The sequence below is a fragment of the Scylla paramamosain genome, chromosome 36, assembly GCF_035594125.1.
Source record: "Scylla paramamosain isolate STU-SP2022 chromosome 36, ASM3559412v1, whole genome shotgun sequence".
NCBI classification, from domain to species: domain Eukaryota; kingdom Metazoa; phylum Arthropoda; class Malacostraca; order Decapoda; family Portunidae; genus Scylla; species Scylla paramamosain.
The window spans coordinates 4,550,437-4,573,199 of NC_087186.1; the positions used below are offsets into that span (position 1 = coordinate 4,550,437).

Sequence of the window (22,763 nt, forward strand, 5' to 3'; positions counted from 1 at the left end):
TTCACAGCCAGGAGGAACAACTTATTTACAACAAGAGTAAGCATTTTTAGAAGAAAAGGATCAATAGAGGTTTTATCATTGCATTTTCCAGAACAATAGCTTGATTAATCAAAGCCACTAACGTGAATGAGATGACAGTGCGATAAATCTGCTCTGCCCTAAATCTTTCACACTAGCCATTCTCACCTGTACACTCTACCTTTACTACTAAAATAATGGCACAGTTTCCTACATTTAATTTTTCTACTCTAAAATTCCTTTACTTCCTATACAAAAAGGTTACTCCTACTTTATCCTGAACTTTCCATCCCTTTCCAATCACCACATACTCACTGCCATCCACTTGCACATCATCCCTCTAGTGTGTCTCGATCATTCCGACTAAGTCGAAATGCCATTCATTGAGTTCCTCACACACATCCTCGGATTTCCCAATGCCCCATCCTCTCACATTCATACATCTAAACTTAATACATTTTCTCACCTGGTAGGTGTTTCGTCTTCCTTTCACATCCACACACCCTATCCCCATAGCTTCTCTTTCATTCTGGTATCACTGTGTCCTGCCTGGTATTGTGTAACCTCTCTGTTGCTCTGATCCATTCCAGAAACCTGCCACACAGAACCCTCTCTCCCTCCCATTTAAGATGTATACCATACCTTCTGAACACCTGCTGGGACAGTGCGTCATCCAGGTCCAGGAAGGTTACGCCATAGTCCTCTTTGTCCCTGCAAGCTTTAATCTTCATTCATACAATGTCTTCCTGTATTCTATTATTTTCTTCCTGCCTCATTTTCTCATAGCTTTGCTTTTCCTTGGCCGTCTCAACACCTCCACCACAGCTACCTGCATCTTATTTTTGTTTCTCCCTTTTCAGCTCCTCCACACACCTTAGCACCTTTTCAGCTGTCTGGGCTGGACCAACGTCCCTGAGGCTGTTCCCCCTCCCTGCAGCAGCACCATTCTTTCATTTATTTCCTCCACACTTGCCTTAAGGCGGGTTCACACTTAACAATTCGCTGCTGAATTGCCAGCCGCCGCAAGTCGCTTTGACCTGACTCATTAACAATCTCCTTTACCCCTTTCCCACTCAAGCTTTTGAGCATGCTTTTCTTCCCCCTGAGGCATGATGTGCCTCAGGGGGCAAAGCAGCAGCAGGTTGTCCTGCCTCCTCACCAGCCCTATCCATCTGGGGCAGGGATGGGTCTCGGTCCTCCTCGTCACTTCCAAAGACAGGCACACTCCATCCCCCTAGGGTAGCCGCCGCCATCTCGTTTTTTTTTTTTTTTTTTTCTGAGGCGTGTCTCCTTCCCATCCTATTCACCTCAATCTCGCTGATGCTAGTTCTTAATTTGATTCTTGGGGACTATGCCATTGGTATAGCTTTGGACCTGTGTGCGCTGCAGGATGCAGCAATGGCCATCGCGCATTTTTTTTTTTTTTTTTCATCAAAATATTGAACAATATTGGGGTAAGTACAGTATGTCTCCCTGCTGAGTACCAAGCTCAAAAGTTCTTCAGAGGAGAGCTCAGACATGTAATTTCCTTCCTGCAAATATTATTATTCTATCCTATGCAAAGATTCTACATACGTTCCTTTATCCTATGCCTAGGGTGAGGATGGCAGGTTCTAACCCCTTCCTTTGTATTTTTTTTTACAACGATAAATCAATCAATCTACCTGACCATAGTTAATTTGGCTGTATATATGATATACATGGATGATAGTGAAATATTCCAAACAATTTCATGAAGCTGTTGCTAAATAAACCACAGAAAATACGTTAATTAGAGGACATAATTCCTCGCAGCAGCACCGAAAGCAGCAGCGCCGAATAGTGTTGACGCTTGGCGGTAGTGGCGGGTGTTGTTGTGTGCTGCTCTTCCTTCAGTTGATTCTGCTCACCTGTTCGCGGGCTTGTTCCGCGGGGACGATGGACAGCCCTATCAAGAGCAAGTCCAGCGAAGCAACAGGTAAGGATTGGGGCATATGAAATAACCTTAGCTTTCTAATTTCCACAGAGTAGCTGCTTGTTTCCGGGCAAAGTATAATGCATTCTATACTTGTAATCTACTCACAGAAGAGATCAGCAGTTAAAGTAATGGGTAAATTTTTATTCTTTCACCATTCTCTATTCTAGACGAAACTATTGTTTTTCAGGTAGTTTTCGACCTGTTTTGAATTAATCTGGATGTTGTTTTCCCCGCAAATCACACACACACACACACACACACACACACACACACACATATATATATATATATATATATATATATATATATATATATATATATATATATATATATATATATATATGTATGTTTTTATCTTCTCTATTCCCCATCAGAAACTAATGTTTTGCGATAAAAAACAAGAAGCAGATTAGTACAAAACAGACCCAGATCTACCTGGAAAAATTAGTTTTGCCCTTACTAATAAGTAACACGACAATAACACTCGCTCACAATTTTCCCCCAAGAGGACTGGTTGGAGCTTGCTCATGGCTGCCAGCTATCTGTCGCGCACCACCACCTAATCAGCCTAACGAAACTAACTTAAACCAAACTAACCTAATCTTATCAAACCTAACTAAACTAACTTAACCAAACTAATGTAACCTAACATCTTAACTTCACTAACTAAACTGATCCAACCTGACCAAACTAACCTAACTGGCAAAGATAGGAAGTTGTTACCTTATGTATCTGCGAAATTTAGCGATGCACCGGAAATAATCAAGGTGACACCCACCGCAGATAGACATTTTCCTCAGACTAATTCAAATATTTCAAATTGAGCTGCTTTTCTCTTTTCAGGATGAAATGAAATTCTGTGATTGATTAAATTAATTCACTGGTTAATCTTACCAATAGTGGCTCCTCCTGGATCAGATAAATTATGCATATGTTGTGATGAATACTCATTGCACAACACAAGTGAGGTGGTTTTGTTTTGGGGTTGCGCATGGTTACATTACTGTGACATGATTTGTCTTGCGCCACATCACAAATTCAAGTCCATGCTGATGAGGCTCGCTTGGGGGAATACAGTGTAATGTGTGTTAGTATGTTGGTATGCAGGTACTGTGACTGCATCACATTGCCATAGTAACTAGTCTAGCAGATAGACATTTTTCTCAGACTAATTTAAATATTTCAAATTGAGCTGCTTTTCTCTCCTCAGAATTAAATGAGATCCTGTGATTGGTTAAATTAATTCATTGGTTAATATTACCAGTAGCAGCTCCTGGATCAGCTAAATTATGCATATATTGTGATGAATTCTCATTGTACAACACAAGTGAGGTGGTTTTGTTTTAGGGTCACGCATGGTTACATTACAGTGACATGATTTGTGTTGCGCCACATCACAAATTCAAGTCCATGCTAATGAGGCTTGCTTGGAGGAATAATGCTTGTGTTAGTATGCTGGTATGCAGGTACTGTAACTGCATCACATTGCCATAGTAATTAGTCCTGTGGCAGGTATTTCATTCACCATTGTATTATTGACTAATATTTCTGCTGCACTTGGATGCAAACTAATTGTCATATTAATATGTAATCAAATAAAGCTTTATGTGTGACACATTTATACTGCACATAGTGCCACTAATTCAAGTGGCCTGTGTAATATGGAATTAGTCTGCGTGCAATCCTCTGTGAGGGTATGAAAGGCAGTAGGGGAGCTGCCGCCTCAGTTTTACCTTCATCATGGCATCAGACAGGTACGCAGATTACAATTTGGGTCTACTCGACTTTTTCCTGTGCTACAGTGGGAAACCCAAGGATCTGTACATTTTAATATTGTGAGTACATAGTGTTTGAGTTAGGAGTGAGATACATTCCAGAAGGCTGCTTGTAAGTCATTTTGCTTGTAACTCATCATCATAATTTCAGTACAAAAAAGTATCATACATTCCGCAAACAATATAATGCTTACTTATTTGATACCATGAGAGAGAGAGAGAGAGAGAGAGAGAGAGAGAGAGAGAGAGAGAGAGAGAGAGAGAGAGAGAGAGAGAGAGAGAGCACCTTGCCTTATGGGTGATGTGATACTACTGAGTAGTGACACAAGACTCAAATATACCAGGCATACAACCCAGGTTAAAATGAAATTCTCTCTCTCTCTCTCTCTCTCTCTCTCTCTCTCTCTCTCTCTCTCTCTCTCTCTCTCTCTCTCTCTCTCTCTCTCTCTCTCTCTCTCTCTCTCTCTCTCTCTCTCTCTCTCTCTCTCTCTCTCTCTCCCACATTTTTCTCTTTCATGTAAATAAAAATGGAGGTGCCATTTTATTCTACATCAGAGCCAGTCTCAACCCAGTTTTATTATCAAAACCTCTCATTGCAAACATAGATGCTCTATTTATGTTAAAGAATAATTACGGGACAAAACTAGCATTAGCTCTTATGTACAGGCACTAGCGCCCAGCCAGTCCAAACTGACAGCAACATTTTCCACCAAATTAGCGAGATAAGTGACACACAACGCCATAATCCTTGGTGATTTTAATCTACCAGTGACTCACCTCACTCACCTCACACTATGGACACGACTCACCTCACACTATGGACATGACCTGTATAATAACTTAAAAGAAAATTCACTTACACAATTTGTGCAAAACCCAACATGTGATAACCATGTCCTCGACCTCATGCTTGCTACAAATGATGAATTAGTAGAAAATCTGAATGTCAGCAAGGAGTTTAGTAATAATGACCACTGCACTTTTACCTTCATTATAAACTTCATGGCTAAGTAGCCCAGTAAAAGCAAAGAAAAGTCCCTGACTACAAAAAAAAAAAAAATTGTAAACTCAAATCAGTATTTAACCAAATCAACTAAAGTCACTTATATACCACCACAGATATTAATGCTCAATGGAAATTTTTCATGGATAGATACTTAAAAGCAGTGGAAAAATGCATACTTATGAAAAATCATCATTCCACTCAAAATTTTAGGCCTAAATGGTGGAACACACAAATACCTGAATGCTTGCATGCCAAGAGTGATGCCCCTAACAGATTAAAATCCTTCAGTAATAATGAAGAATGCACTAGATTCATAGAATTAAGCTGTAAAGCAAAGAGGTTAATCAAACACAGCAAAAGGTCCACCAAGTTACATGTTGCAAACCAGAGTAAAACAAACCCCAAAGGAATTTTATAGCTTTATTGGGTGGAAGAGAGTGATTACTTCAAATATTGGACCCATAATTGACAAAAATGGAGATCATCCCAACAACAGGGATTAGTAACTTTCTAAACACTTTCTTTGCCTCGGTATTTACAGCAGAAGACCTCAGTGACATCCCTACAGTGCTGGCAGTCCAAATTAATAACAATGACATCTTAAGTACCTTCAGTATAACAAAGTGACATGTCAAAATGCATTGATAAACTTAAAGTAAGCAAGTCACCCGGGCCTGACACGATCTCACCCCACGTCTTAAAAGAAGCGAAATCCGAATTAGTTAAACCACTGACCATAGTGTTCAGTAAATCCCTGCAGTCTGGTTACCTTTACCTTAGGAAGCTTGCTAATGCAGCTCTGATTTAAAAAAAAAAGCAGTAAATCTTTACCATGTAATTAGTGCCCACTTAATTTGATCTCAGTCATATGTAAAATGCTTGAAACACTAATAAGAGATAAACTCGTTAATCATTTAGAAGAAAACAACTTACTTAAAAATACTCAACACATCCTCCACAACAAACACTCTTATATTTCTTCTGTGATATTCTGAACCAGCATGACAAGAGTAAAGCGGTAGATATGATATATCTTGATTTTTTAAAAGGTCTTCGACAAAGCTCCCCACAAACGTTTACTGATTAAACTAAAATCACACAGTATCCAAGGTGACGTGTTGAGATGGGTAGAAAACTGTCTAAACAACCATAAACAAAGAGTATTAATAAATGGAAAAGCATCCAAGTGGACTAACATAACCATCAGGGTGTCACAGGGATCAGTCTTAGTATCTGTTCTCTTGTTTATATAAACGACATAGATGAGGGTGTTACCAGTATAATATCAAAATTTGCTGATGTCACCAAAATAATGAATTCCACAATGTCTAACAAACAAGCAATAGAAATGCAGAAAATCTTGACAAGTTGTCAGAGTGGGGGCAAGCCTGGCAAATGAGTTTTAATGCAGATAAGTGCAAAGGGCTTCACAGAGGATATAGAAATGAGTAAGCAAAGTATATTTTAAATGGTACCCAGCTTAAAAGTGTTGGTAGCGAAACTGACTTAGAAGTAACAATATCGAGTTGCCTAAAACCTAGCCAACAATGTTCAGAAGTCGTAAAGAAAGCAAATAAAATAATTGGCTTTATCGGCAGATCTTTTGAATATAAATCTAAGGATACAATCCTCACTTTGTATAACTCTTTAGTCCATCCCCTTTTGGAATATTGTGTTCAAGCATGGTGCCCGTGTTACCAGAAAAACACTCATGAATTAGAATGTAGAGTAACAAAAATGATACCAAGCCTAAGAAACAAATCATACAGAGTCTTAAAGAATTAAATCTATTCCCATTAACACAAAGAAGACTAAGAGGTGACTTAATACAGGCATTTATAATCATCAGAGGCATTGATAACATAGACTGCAATAGATATTTCATGATAGATTCTTTAAATTGCACAAGAGGAAATGGTTGCAAAATTGTGGGAAATCTTTCAGCTCACTTGAATTGAAAAATAATTTTTTTCCACCGAGTAGTAAATCTATGGAATGGGCTTCCTCGAGACGTGATAGACTAGAGACTTTTAAATGCCATCTTGACAAATATTTTGCCTGCAATCCACGGCTAACAGTGTTTGTTGGTTAGTAATTAACTTCCGTGCCTTCAGGAAATGGGGGACACCTCATTTTCCCTATTTTCTTTCTTTCCTATAAAATTTCCTTCAGGTTTTTCCTTCTCTAACCGTGTAAGGTATTTTTTTCTGACCTATTTTCCTGTACGGCTTATGCCATAGGGATGGGAGGGGTGGGGAGAGAGCTTTCTGCTCTCCTGTCCTTTTCTTCTACTATCACCTTAGTAGTCTTAGGTCAGGTCACCTCATGAGGACTGCAAGGTCTGTTGTGGCCTGTTTTTCTATGTAACTCTCTCTCTCTCTCTCTCTCTCTCTCTCTCTCTCTCTCTCTCTCTCTCTCTCTCTCTCTCTCTCTCTCTCTCTCTCTCTCTCTCTCTCTCTCTCTCTCTCTCTCTCTCTCTCTCTCTCCTTCTCAGGTTAAACATGCCTTTATTCATATAATTTATTAAGATGGCTGGTTGAAAGCAGGTCAGGTCACCTCTTGAGGAGGTCTGTTGTGGTCTGTTTTTTTTTTTTTTTTGTAACACTCTCTCTCTCTCTCTCTCTCTCTCTCTCTCTCTCTCTCTCTCTCTCTCTCTCTCTCTCTCTCTCTCTCTCTCTCTCTCTCTCTCTCTCTCTCTCTCTCTTTCCTTTTCAGTTTATATAATTCTTATAATTAATTGAGATGGCTGTTGGAAAGTATAAGACAGGTTTGTATGCCTATTTGTGGACTTAGGAGTGGCTATAGCCAAATTCCAGCAGGTGTAATCCCAAGTTATGAGACATTCTCTCTCTCTCTCTCTCTCTCTCTCTCTCTCTCTCTCTCTCTCTCTCTCTCTCTCTCTCTCTCTCTCTCTCTCTCTCTCTCTCTCTCTCTCTCTCTCTCTCTCTCTCTCACACATTTTTTTCCTTTTTCCCTCTCTCCTTCTTGGGTTATACACACCTTTATTCATATAATTTATTAAGATGGCTGGTTGAAAGCATAAGACAGGTTTGTTTGCCTATTTATGGACTTAATGTAATGGAGCAGGCTCTCTACACCATGCAGTGCAATCCTCCTGTCTCTATGCCTCTCGAAGGCAGATTGGCAGAGGTCTGTACTCCGTGGAATCTCAAGCCAGATTCAGTGCAGTGCAGTACAATAAGTTTTTTAATTAAATTTAAATTTTAAACCAGTGTCTCCAAATAAACTGCTACAGGGCCTGTGTCCTGGGGCAGTGAGCAGTTCTTCACTTTGCTTCTGCGAAGCAGTGTACTACGTAAATATGGCACATAGCACCAAATTTGAACTTTTGGTTAGTAAAGAGAAGAATATCGAAAGCAGAATTTTATTTCGTGAGTAGGCTGCTCATATCTGAACATTCGTAACTCGTTACCTTGTAACTCGGACACCCTTTGTACTTCCAGCTCGTTCTTGTTAGTGTGGTGTGCTGGTATAATATTAGGTCCATATTAGAGTCCATAAGGGGCATCCATGGGGAGTAAAGCCCCTCCAGCTAGTTTAGGTTAGGTTAGGTAATGTTAGTTAAGTTAGGTTATCTTAGGTTAGAATCCTTAAGGGGAAGTGTCCAGGAGGGCAAAGCTCCCCTGGCTAGTTTAGGTTAGATTAGGTAATGCCAGGTTAGGTTAAGTAATATTAGGTTATGTTAGAGTCCTTAAGGTGGGATCCAGCTACCTTAGGTAATTTTAGGTTTGATTAGTTTGGGGGAATGATATTACCTGTTTGTTGACTTTTTAAAGGTTTTCTCCTCCCAAAATGGTGTTTTTTCCTAATACTTCTAAAGTTTCCCAAATTTGGCCTATTTTGGCATTCCTCACCCTAAAACCTCACTGTCTCACCATGTCCCCAAGCTTGCTACTCCTGGAGAGGCACAGGAACAGATTACAAAGGAAGCTTCTATTGGCAAGATTTATCTCTAGATTTGTTTAATTGGTTAGCAGCTGCATTCTCAAGCAAAAGAACCAATCACTATGACTAATTTTGTGCTTGCACAACAAATGTGATATACATGCACAAACTCACCTTCATTGGGGAAGATCAGTGGCCACCTATCCATCATACATGTGGGTGTCACTTATGAGCATTGTCACAGAACTGAGTGAACTTACTTTCCCCCAAAAAAAGAAAAATCTCAAAAAATTGCTGTCAGCTTTATAAATTATTTGCAGTGAGTATATATATATCAGGTTTAAATTGCTCAAATGAGAGAAGCTCTGTTTGATGAGAAGGATAAGAAAAGCCAAGTCGAGACTGGTGTAAGAGTATAAAAGAATACCAAGTAATGGAGTGAATTAATCTTAAGATAACGTAACCTAACCCTCAGATGAAAATTTTAATGCTACTCCATTATCATCCAAAGATTGAGTTCTGCCCAGAATAGGACTGAGTTTTTTTTTTAAGTGATGTTATGATGCTGGGCTTTGTTTGATGTAACTGCATTGTAATTTAAATCATTTTCTTTATTTTGTGCATTATATCAATGAGGATAATAGTGATCAGTGCTGGTTTTAAACTGCTTAAATAGAAGGGCAGCTACATATATTGGTGTAGTACAAAGGTGTAGCTTTTTTTTTCTCCTCCACTTCCTTTCTCCCTTCCTTTAATCCTCATCCCCCAACACTTTTATCCCTTCCCCTGCATCAAATAAGTTGTCTTGCAGTAAGTAAAATTAACATAAGGAAAAATATTTTTAAATTATTATTATTATTATTAAACATAACGGAGAAGGCAGAGTGGGACGAGCGCAAGCGCTATAAGTTGCCAGATGACAACCCCCACCCACCTTGACCGTAGAAAGAAGAAAGGAAAAGCAATTAGCACAATAGTAGGATGAAATCAGAGCAGGAGGAGAAAATAGGTTAAACAATTATAAAGAACGCCTCAACGAACTGAGAATGCTATAGGAAAACTGCTAGGCATGAAAAATAATGTTGATAAGTGCAAAATCCTTTACATTGCAGATGGCAGATGCAAAACTCAGATGAAGTAACTGATAATGGTTATCTCCTTTCTGTGATTGGTTCTCTTGAATATTAATAAGAATTTGCAATGTCAGCCATATTAAGCTAATATTGATCATATTTTATATGTTAGGAAAGTAAAGAAAATACTTTGTTTCATTGTTTTAACATAAATATACCACATTTATTACAAAAATATAATGCTGAAATTGACATTACAGTGCTTTGCTTTCATCTAGATAACCCAGAATCATGATTTGTTTGTATGTCTGGCACGGCGGCTGGCCAGCAGGCAGCAACTGCTGCCACAACCTTGACATTATGAGAAATTTGTATGTTGTGAGATTTTCATGCCTGACCTGATTGTTTTATATTTCATTACCTCACAGCCTTAAACGGTTCCAAACACACAGTTTGGATCCGGGCTCAGGGAGCTTAATCCTGTCATGGCACCACTGGCTGATTTAATTGCACCTGTAATTTTTTTTTTTTTTTTTTTTTTTTTTTTTTTTTTTTTTTTTTTTTTTTGCAAATTGGGGGGCAATCAAAAACTTTGATGGGGCATTACCCTCCTGTGCCCACCCCCTTCCTCCTAAAACCAGCCCTGGTAGTGATAGATCAACCAAGATCAATTAAACTATGCTGGGATCACAATCATTATGACATGGTTCTCTTACCTGGTTCTCATACCTAGTGGGTTTCCCAGAACCCAGTGACTAACAGTCAGAAACAAAACCACAAACCAGAAAGGAGAAGCCACAGCCTATTGATGCATCAGCTACTAAACACTCAAAATTACTGATAAATCAACAGCTGCAGCAAAAGATACTTCAATAAGATCAGTCATAACTGAACAGTAATTTTCAAAGATGACAGTTAATATTTACAATAACTCCTCCTTACTTTGCTCTTGAACACTGACATAATGATATACTTAATGTCTTGTACATCTGGAAAAGTTTTAGATAGCTCCCCCCTATAGTTAGCTCACAGATCCACATTGAAATCAGAGGTGCCTCCCGGAGCCTAAATCCACAAATTGTGTGTGCTATATGGCTCTCTTCACACACTGAGCCCTGGAAGACTTCCTATGCACCACAGAAAGTAGTTCATATGTGGGTAAAATATATAAAAGGCTGTTTTTATTATTTTTCATTTATTTATTTATTTATTATTTATTTATTTATTTATTTATTTTTATTTTATTTATTTTATTTATTTATTTTTTTTATTCATTTTTTTTTTCCTTTTTTGTTCATACTTAACCTCAGGTTGTTCATTGTATCAAAACTATTGAATGATAAGCATTTTATTACGAGCATTTTATTTACGAGATATATATAAAGGACACTACAAGTGTGTTATTCTGTGCTGCCCTGCCAGGGATGGTGTCACAGCAACATGCCAGTTTGACACCAGCCATCATTATGGAAACCAGAAGATTGTGATCTACATTTGTTATGCCTTTGAAAATGGGGCTTTCATTTTCACAACCTTGAAGTTTGGCACTATTTCCCCTTTTAATGAGTGTTAATGTATAGCGATTTCAGATGCCAGCCCATCAAGGAATAGTGTGTAACTGCCCTCCCCCCCGTATTTAGAGTTAGGCAATGTTAGGTTAGATTAGGTAATGCTAAGTTAGGTTAGTATCCTTAAGGTGGGGTTCAGGGGATGAAGCCCCTTTTGTTAGATTAGGTTAGGTAATGCTAGGTTAGGTTATTGTCAGACTAGGACAACTGGCTGCAGCCCAACTGACCCCGGGAAACTGGCCACGGCCTACTGGTCGCCATATGTACATAGGAGTGAGGCGTCTGGAAAACGAACCTTTGTCTTCTAGCCTGTCACACTGTTAGTCAATCCCCAGTCACCCTTCACCAGAGGAACTTTTAACTTTGGTTGGTTTTATAGGTTTTTTGTTTGATATTATAGGAATGTTTTTAGTAGACATTAACTGGATTGTGTTATATTATTTTAATGGTTCACTGTGTTAAACATTACTTTCTGCCATGTAGTTTGATCACTATACAATCACCCCACTGTCTAGATAGTTAACTTGTTCCTTGTCAGTGAAACACAAGAATGTTTTGTAATGTTACTGATGTTATAATTCCATGCTATGTTGTTGATACAGAAAATTATCCCAAATAATTTCTAAAAATTCATCTACTTTTGCATCACTCAGGTCAGACACCTGAACACACTCAGGTCAGACTCGCCTAACTCAGGTTGGACCCGACTATAATCTGAATACAAAGAAGTGTAAAAAAATTATATTTTGTTTGTGTCAAACCCCTTTGAGAATGGCATCAGAAAACCTGTCACAGCGAGGGAAAGTAAAGTTTACAAGCAATGGACATATCTATATTTTTGATAGAGTTGGTGCTGATCAAGTCACAGAAATTTGGAGATGTAAAAAGAGGCAGCAGTGCAAAGCAAGAGTTCATGTAAAGGATGGAGAAATTATCAAATTTGTCAATGTTCATTCACATGCAGGCGATGCAGCTGAAGTGGAAAAGCAAGAAACTATTACGAAGCTAAAATCTCAGGCTGCTGAAAAAGTGGAAGAAACTAATCAAGTTATCAACGAATGTATAGGAAATGTGACACAAGCATGTCAAGGAATCATGCCCTCTTATGGTGCTCTACATAAACTTGTGCAAAGGAAAAGAAAGGAGATCAGAGCATATCCTTCTAATCCTAGTAACCTAGAAGACCTGGTGGTTGATGGTGATTTTAGAACTTATGAATCAGAAAATTTTCTTCTTGGTGACAGTGGTGATGCATCATGCAGAATTATTATATTTGGAAGGCAAAGAAATACAACTTTACTGAAGGAATCCAAAAAATTATTTGTTGATGGAATGTTCAAAATTACACCACTCCTTTTTTCCCCAAGTATTTGTCATTCTTGCAGAAATCCATGGAGGTGTTCATCCAGTCCTATATGCCCTACTTCCAAATAAATTACGTTCCACCTATGACAAATTATTTAGTATGGTTCTAGAAATTCAACCCAAATGCTATCCTTAAGCAATCTACTGTGATTTTGAGGTGGCAAATTTCAGGTGTTCAGGAACATTTTTCCAACTGCTGAAATTAGATGTTTTTTTTTTTTCCATCTGACAAAATTTACATAAAAGACTGACATCTTTTGAACTTTCTAGACAATACATTAATGATACAGATTTTGCTTTGAAAGCTAAAATGATCAGTGCCTTGGCATTTATACCAAATGGAATATATGACTAAAACAATTGAAAATCTCATAGATGAACTTCCAGATGAACCACAAGTACTTCTTGATTGGTTTGAGGACAACTATGTTGGCAGAAGAAACAGAAGGGGTAATGGCAGACATGCTCCATTTTTCCCACTGGTAATGTGGAATATTTATGAATGCTCCTTAAATGATGAAGATAGGACAAACAATCATGGAGAAGCTGCTCATCAAAGACTGCAAAATGAACTTGGAATGCAACATCCTACTGTTTGGAAATTTATTGATGGTTTGAAAAAGTCCAACATGGAAGAGACCTATATTACCAGCAGCTGATCGCAGGGCATGAGCCACCTGCCAAGTTGAAGATACACAGACAAGCAGATGAAAAAATTAAAGCAATTGTCAGAACTTTTGAGAGTCGAAATGTTGAATATCTTAGGGGAATTGCCCATAACTTTTCATAGATTTCTGCATTTGCATCTTGTTTTTTTTTAATCAGTAAAACACTATAAAATTATTTTTACCAGTAATACTTATTTTTTACCAATAAAGTACTTCATAAAGAAATTTTAATATTTCTTTTTATCACAATTTTATCAATTTTGTAAAAAAAAAAAAGTTCCATATGGCGGCCAGTTGTCCCATTCCTGGTTATTGTCCTTAAGGGGAGGTCCAGGAAGGATGAAGACTCCCGGTTAAGTTAGGTTAGAAATTTCCCCACTTGTCAAAAACATGGCATATCATCCTTAGACTTTTTATGAATGACCAAATTTGTCCTAATTTGGTTTTACCCAACGCAAAACCTTGCTTTCCATGTCCTCCACAAAAAAACCCAATTGCCCACAGGTCCCTCAAGCTTGTTGGGGGAAAGGGACAAGGAGTTCTTGTAATAACCTGCCTTTCACAGAAAACAGACCAAAATTCTTAGACAAGTATCATAATCAAGATGTTCAAGTCCCCAGATATTATTTGGTGAATATGTCAATTGCGACCATGTCTTTTTACAGAACAAGTTGGATTTTTTTTCAGCTCAAAATATGATGCTTTTTCAAAAAGGAAATAATTTTATTTTGTGCAAACCCCTATTTTTTTTATTTTTTTATTCAGTATCACACAGACAAAAGGTAAAGAAAACCTTAATTTTCCAAGGCTTGGACCAAAAAAAAAAATCACTTTTGAAAAAGGATGAAATATTAAATTGTTTCCACCTTTACTTTATACAGATTTAAAATTTGCATTTAAAGACTGCTGATCGGCTGTGCTCAAACAAATTAAGCAATGAGAATGAAATATGCTAAATCCTTGCTATGATCTAAGCTACAGACCTGTTTCTTTGACATCTGTCCCTGGTAAATGCCTGGAATGCATACTTACAAAAGGCATATTTACACTGGGTTAAGACGTGTATGTGCCAGTAGTGTCAGTATTGGACAGTAGGACGTGTTTATGCATGAGTTATGTCATAATGTGCAGACAGCATATTTCCCTCTCATTTGGACATTCATGAAGAAATCTAAGGATGAGACCATATTTTGACAAGTGGGGAAATTTCTTACTTAACCTACCGGGGAAAAGAGAAAAGGGGAAGAGAGGGAGAACACACACACACACACACACACACACACACACACACACACACACACACACACACACACACACACACACACACACACACACACACACACACACACACACTCGCATGCATGCCACTGTTATGGCGGACAGAGAAGTCACACTGGCTTTACTCATTGCTGTCCCATCTCCAAAAGTGTTTTGTAGAAAGCAGTTAAATTGTTATAATGAGCGGTGAAGAGGGGGCTACTTTGGTCCCCACCATGTTGTTTACACCAACGGGGGACCGTCCTGAAGGCGAGACAGAGAGACTTCCCAGGATTTGAGGAAGAGGACTGAAGGGTCGGGAAAGCAATGATGAGGAGAATTATCACACTGGAAACCGAAATGAAGGATAGATTTGACAAGATGGAAAAGATGGTTGAAACTTTGATCACTGAGAAGGGGGGTGTGGAAAGGTGCATTCGACGATCTACATAAAAAACTAACGTAATACGAAAAGAAAGCAATGGAATATGAAGGCAAAGTGGAAGAGTTAAATGTAAAACAGGAAAATTGGAAGAAAGAGCAAGAGGAAGAAAAGATCAATTTTAGGAAAATTGTGGAGGAACAAACCAAGGCAAACAACACAAAGCTAACAGAAAAAGTTCTTCAAGTTATAAAACAGAAAGAAAACATGGTGAGAGACACTGTGGATAAGAAAAAAATTGTTGTGGTATTTTGCCTGAAGGAAGAGTGTACACCTCAGTGGACCGAAAGAGAAAAGAAGGAAAAGATATGCGTGGAAAAATTAGTGGAGACTGTACAAGAAGAAAAAGAGCTGACTGAAGAGATCAAAGAAAGGGTAGATATGTTGAGGGTGGACAGCATCCTATGAAAATAAGGTTTAGGTCACAAGTGGCAGCTGAAGAAACACTGAATAAATCCTGGAAACTGGCTAAGGTGGAAGAATATAAACAAGTGTGGATAAAAAAAGATAGAACCAGAGAAGAGAGAGATACTATAAATGAACTAAGAAAAGAAGCAAATGAAAAAAAAACGAAAACTATCAGAGGTGGAGAAAAAACTTGTTTTGGAGGGTCATTGACATGAGGTTGAGAAAGTGGTACAGAAGGGAAGTAAATGCGGAAGGGAAGACTAAAAGTAGTATACACGAATATAAATGGACTAATGTCAGCAGTGTTGGAACTAGAAGACTATTTAAAAGAGGAGAAATCAGACATCATGGGAATTGTTGAAACTAAATTGGAAAGTGAAAGGGATATATTAAATATTGGTGAAGGAAAATACAACCTCTGGATGAGAAATAGAAAGAATAAACGGGGAGGAGGTGTGATGCTTCTAGTTAGGAAGGACTTATTAGTGGAATCTGCCACATACAGGGTGGAGGAGGCTGAAGTATTGAAAATAAGCTTAAGACAGAATATTGGAAGATACCGTAATGTTGTAGTTACTTATGTTCCCCCCTATTCCAACTCTTGGAGAGAGGATGAATTTAAGAAAATGCTTGAGGACACAAGGACATGTTTGGCAGAGCTGCTTGAGGAAAATGACGATATACTCCTGATAGGGGACTTTAACTGTAAAGAGATATCTTGGAAGAATTGGACCACAGAAGGCAGTGAGTCATCATGGGGGAACAAGCTACTAGACCTGGCTATTGAAAATTTCCTAACATTGGGTTACAGATGACACAAGATTTAGGGGAAATGAAGCACCTTCAAGGCTCGATCTAATTTTCACCAAGGAATAAGAAATAGTAGAAAACCTTAAATACATAAACTGAATAGGAAAAAGTGATCATGTGCTCATTCAATTCACAGTTATGGATAATAACAGTATAAGGAAAGAGGACCACAGAAGAGAATGGCTAAACTACAGCAAGACTAACTTTGGACAACTTAGGAAGTATTTCAGTGAAGTGAATTGGAACATAGTTATTCAAAAGGAGGACATAGAGGAAAAGTGGACAGCTTTCCTGGACATTTATAATAAGGAAGTAGAGAAATGGATACCCAAAAGATCAACAGAGAACCTTTTCAAAAAGGACTGGTGCAATAGGAGATGTATAACAGCTAGATTGGAGAGAGAAAGTGGAAGAAAAACAAGAGACAGGACCTGTGGAACAATTATATAAGGAAGAGGAATGAATGTCAAAACTCGCAGAGATGAGCAGAGAAATTTTGAAAAGAATGTTGTGGAGAAAGAAAGACCAACCAAAATGATTTTATAAATTCATCAATGGAAATTTAAAGAGTAAAGATGAAATAAGCACTGTAAAAGCTGGAGAAGAGACAGTGGATGACCCAAAAGAGGTAGCTGAAGTGTTTAACAGATACTTCCACTCTGTTTACTAAGGAAAATTATTTCAGAGGTGAGAGGACAGCGTTAGAAAAAGAGACCGACCTAAAGGAGATTAAAACAGTAGAAGTAAAGAATATGTTGGAAGACCTGGATGTAAGGAAAACAATGGGTCCTGATGGCATATTGAATTGGATTTTAAATGCACAATATAATTAGCACTACCCTGGTAAAAGGTGGAGTACCCATAGATTGTAAATGGGCAGATATTATCCCAGTTCACAAGACCAGAAGTAAAGAAGATCCATTAAATTATAGACCTGTATCACTCACAGGTGTGGTGGTGAAGATTTGTGAAAAGATTATCAAGAACAGATGGGTCAAATACCTAGAAGACAACAAGGAGATAACAGAGAAACAGTTTGGCTTCAGAAAAGGAAGATCTTGTGTTACGAATTTGATGAGTTTCTACTCAAGAGTAATAGATATAGCGCAAGAGAGAAATGGATGGGCCGACTGCATATACTTAGATCTGAGAAAAGCATTCGATAAAGTTCCGCACAGAAGACTAATATGGAAATTGGAAAAAAAAATTGGAGGACTCGGTGGATCACTGTTAAAGTGGATGACTGACTTTTTTGACAAACAGAGAAATGAGGACAGTAATCAAAGGCAGCAGGTCGAACTGGATAATGGTAATAAGTGGAGTCCCGCAAGGTTCAGTACTTGCACCTATTATGTTCACAGTTTATGTAAATGATACGACAGAAGGCGTAGAAAGTTACATGAACCTTTTCGCTGATGATACTAAGATTATGAGGAAAGTAACAAATGAAGAGGACTGCAATGCTTTAAATCAGGACTTAATTAAGATTAATGAATGGTCATTGAGGTGGAACATGGAGTTTAATGCTATAGAATGTAGTGTGATGAGGTTTGGAAAAAGTGTGAGAAGACCAGTTGGCAACTATTACTTAGGAAATGAGGAAATCTCTTTAAGACCAGAAGAAAAAGACCTAGGAGTAATTATTACTGATAATTTGTCATTTGGGGAGCACATAAACAAAATTATAGGAGAAACACAATCTGCTGAGAAACATCAAGATAGCATTCTCCCATATTGATGAAGATATGATAAAAAAACTGATAACGATGATATGTCCAAGATTGGAGTACGCAGCATTAGTATGGTTGCCAAGTTTGAAAAAAGGATACAAGAAAGTTACAAAGAATCCAGAGAGCTGTAACTAAAATCCCTGCAAGCTTAAGAGAGTATAGTTATGAGGAAAGGTTGAAGAGATTGGACCTGACTACACTAGAAAAAAGGAGGGAAAGAGGTGATTTGATAGCAATATATAGAATATTGGAAGGAATCGAAAAGTTGGACAGAGATACCAGATACGACAGACACAAGAGGACATGGAAGGAGATTGAAAAGGAGTGTTTGCAGAAGAGACATCAAGAAACATAGCTTCCCACACAGAAGTATAACAGTGTGGAATGAACTTAAGGATAAGACTGTGTGTGCAAAGACAATTCATAAATTTAAAGAAGATCTAGATAAAAGTCGATATGGAGACAGGATGGCACAAGCCTAGTGTGGCTCTTGTCCTGTATTTCACAACTAGGTAAATACACAACTACAACTAGGTAAATATGCACACACACACACACACACATACACACACGGTTTTAGATGTGATGGTACTGCATGGCTACAGCATTGCATCACGAGATGTGAGGACAAAACACACACACACACACACACACACTTTACAGATTACTTAGTCAGATGGAAAACTAGATAGGGAAGATATATTTGTAATGAATGAAAGAGAAACAAGGGGATGTGGAAGAAAACTAAAGGACATAAAGAAGTTTAGCTTTCTTCAAAGAAGCATTGAGGCATGGAATGGACTGGAGGGAGAAGTGGTGTGTGCTAGAAATATTCATGGCTTTAAGGAAAACTTGAATAAAAACAGACATTTAGATAGGACAGTACGAGCTTAATGCCTCTCCCGTATGCCACAATTAGGTAAACACATACACACACACACACACTTGAACATCCACCCTTCTTTATTTTTTTTTCATGTCCCCTTGTCCATCTCTCTCCCTCCTCCATCTGTGGTACTAAGTCATTTATGTTTATATAGAAAGAACAGACAGAAATGACTTGGTACCACAGATGGAGGAGGGAGAGAGATGGATGAGGGGGCATGGGAAGAAAATAAAGAGGAGTGGATGCTCAAGTGACATCAAGAAATACAGTTTCCTGTATCAAACTATTGAAATCTGGGATGATTTGAAGGAAGATGTGGTTATGGCAAACAGTGTACACATGTTTAAAGAGAAAATGGATAAATGTGGTTATGGAGACCGGACAATATGAACTTTGGGTTATGCCCTGTACAGTTAGGTAAATACACACACACACACACACACACACACACACACACACACACACACACACACACACAAACTATAGACCTAACAAGTGTGGTGTGCAAAATGTGTGAAAGATTGGTGAGGGATAAATGGATGCAGTACCTAGAAGGAAATGAAGTGATAATAAAGCAACAATTTGGATTTAGGAGAGGGAGATCATGTGTTACAAACTTACTGAGTTTTTATTCTAGAGTGGTGGATATAATGCAAGAAAGAGATGGATGGGCTGATTGTGTTTATTTAGACCTGAAGAAGGCCTTTGATAAAGTGCTACACAAGAAATTGTTGTGGAAGTTGAAGCATAATGGTGGGCTAAAGGGGGGCCTGCTGAGATGGATGGAAAATTTCTTGACGAACAGAGAAATGAGAATGGTGGTAAAAGATAAAAAATCATCATGGAGGAAAGTCATAAGTGGAGTACCCCAAGGCTCAGTACTTGCACCAATCATGTTTGCAGTCTATATAAATTATATGACGGAGTGTGTGAACAGCTATGTGAGCCTTTTTGCGGATTACGCAAAGTTGCTGAAGAAAGTTGAGAGTGCAGAGGACTGTGGAACTTTTTTTTTTTTTTTTTTTTTTTTTTTTTTTTTTTTATGTAGGAAGGACACTGGCCAAGGGCAACAAAAATCTGATAAAAAAAATGCCCACTGAAATGCCAGTCCCATAAAAGGGTCAAAGCAGTGGTCAAAAATTGATGAATAAGTGTCTTGAAACCTTCCTCTTGAAGGAATTCAAGTCATAGGAAGGTGGAAATACAGAAGCAGACAGGAAGTTCCAGAGTTTACCAGAGAAAGGGATGAATGATTGAGAATACTGGTTAACTCTTGCGTTAGAGAGGTGGACAGAATAGTGGTGAGAGAAAGAAGAAAGTCTTGTGCAGCAAGGCTGCAGAAGGAGGGGAGGCATGCAGTTAGCAAGATCAGAAGAGCAGTTAGCATGAAAATAGCGGTAGAAGACAGCTAGATATGCAACATTGCGGCGGTGAGAGAGAAGACACAAGAAGACCTGAACAAGATATCAGAGTGGAGTTATAGATGGCAAATGGAATTTAATTTAAAGAAGTGGAAAGTAATAGAATTTGGAAAAAGTACAAGAAGACTAAAAGGAAATTATGTGTTGAATGGTGTAAGGTTGAGTGGAGCAGATGAGGAAAAGGATCTCGGTGTTACAGTGACTTGGAACCTGACCCCGGAGAGACACACTAGCAAAATTACAGGAGAAACCTATAACTTGTTGAGAAGAATAAGGCAGGCCTTTGCATATATGGATGAAGAGATGGTCAGGAAGATGATCATGTCGTTGGTAAGACGTAGACTAGAATATGCAGCAGTAGTGTGGTCGCCATACAAGAAAAAGGATATAAGGAAGTTGGAGAGAGTTCAGAGAGCAGCTACGAAGATGGTACCAAGTATCAGGGACTTGTCATATGAAGAGAGACTGGAAAGGATACATCTACCAACATTGGAAAAGGGGAGAGAAAGGAGAGACTTGATTGCAATATGTAAAGCATATGAGGGAGTAGAGTAGGTGGACCGGAGCGACTTAATGGTCTGGGATACACAGGACACTAGAGGACATGGAAAGAGGCTGAAGAGGAGTGCTTGTAGAATAAATGTCAAATAGTATAGTTTCTCATATAGAAGTATTGATGTATGGAACAGTCTGGATGAGGAGATAGTAAATGCAGAAAGTATACATTGGCTAAGTTGGATATTAAAAGATATGGAGATGGGACAGCATGAGCATAGCTCTTTTCCCATAAAGCACAACTAGGTAAATACACACACACACACACACACACACACACACACACACACAGGTTCTATATTTTGAGATAAGGGAGTAAAGTAGGGGGGAAGTCAGCTTCTTCACAGGCCAGAATGAAGAAGTGCTTTTTCACTGTTTTCAACACCTAAAGTTTCACAATCCTCAAGTTTAGCACTATACATTTGTAAGAAAGCAAGTACAAAACTCGGGAAGGGATTGTTTGTAATTAGAAACATTTTACTTAATTTTTAACTAAGGAAAGGAAAATAATGAGTAATATAGTGTGTCGTCTTGCACTACCAACCCTTCTTCTTGCCATTACCAACACGACTGCCAGTAGTGTGTCATCACCACATACTATGCTTCTGCCCCCATACTGTCACTATTGTGGAAAACAAACAAGTTTTGTTAATGTAATAGCTGTTGTGCATTTTTACAAACATGACAAGATTTCTTGGGAAGCCTCTTAAGGCAGGTTTACACAGGACAGTTTGCAGCTACTCTTGCTTGGAAATGTGGTGTCTGGAGTGAAACACAGTTGGATGTGGCTGCATTGCTACCTGAGTCAAGGAACTGCTCTGTCGGTCTAGATTCAGCCACCTTCCTGCAATGGACAGTGGTTTTCTGGGGTCAAATGAGAACAGCTATTAACATAAATTTGAAAATAGAAGGAAAAATGTTGGAAGTTGTTTTGATTATAACCATTGATAATTTTTATAGGGGGATTCTGGTGATACAAGCAGTTAGATTCCATTTGAATTGCTTGGATAGTAAATTCTCATATAACAAAACACATAACTAATGGCAAAAAAAAAGGATTAGGTTTCATGAACCTTGCCAAAGATAAGTTTTCAATTTAAAATGTATGATACCAAAGACAACAAGCATGTCAGTATTACAGAAGTGTTGATAAAGCAACCTAAAAGAAAAAAAATAGCATACAAGTAACATAATTTCATATTAATTGAACATATAAAACATGCATAACACTCAGTAATGCATAGTTAATGTGTCAGAGAGGGTAACTTGCTCACCATTTCTGTGCCTCTTAACAATTTCCACCTTCTTTGTGAGTGTTATTAGCACTCTAGCTCACTTAGCCTTACTGCTAGGCCTTGTACCGGAACTCATTGGTCACTTGGGAGGTACAATTAGCACTTGAGAGGCAAAATAAGGCACAATCTATACACCACGTGGTCAGTCACACACACAACACCACACCAAAGGCAGCAAAATGAAGGAACACATCAGCAGTAACACTGTAACACATCCAAGCACCACTCAGTCATATAAAACACTGTATACTACTCTACTTGTACTGTATTATAAATACACTAGCAAGCAAAATGATGATAGAGTACAGTTTGCAGCTACTCTTGCTTGGAAATGTGGTGTCTGGAGTGAAACACAGCTGGATGTGGCTGCATTGCTACCTGAGTCAAGGAACTGCTCTGTCGGTCTAGATTCAGCCACCTTCCTGCAATGGACAGTGGTTTTCTGGGGTCAAATGAGAACAGCTATTAACATACGAGTATAATAATGAGCAGTAAGGCCATAAGAGTGGGAGTATGATAGTGAGTTCAGTTCAAAAGAGGAATGGCAGGAATAATAAATGGTAGGTAGGGGACAAGGGATGGTGTGTGGTTCTTTTTCCAGTGCTCACAAACTCATCTCTATG

The 22,763-nt window shown here is 38.4% G+C and overlaps 1 protein-coding gene across 1 annotated transcript in view; it reads left to right on the forward strand.

Annotated features, from left to right (window-relative positions):
• The first annotated feature begins 1,817 nt into the window (after window positions 1–1,817).
• LOC135090832 (uncharacterized) overlaps window positions 1,818–22,763 on the forward strand; it is a 148,002-nt gene continuing 127,056 nt past the window's right edge. The window contains exon 1 of the mRNA XM_063987923.1: window positions 1,818–1,975. Within this exon, the coding sequence (XP_063843993.1) occupies window positions 1,936–1,975 (40 nt within the window). The 5' untranslated portion in view covers window positions 1,818–1,935. The remainder of the gene's footprint in view (window positions 1,976–22,763) is intronic.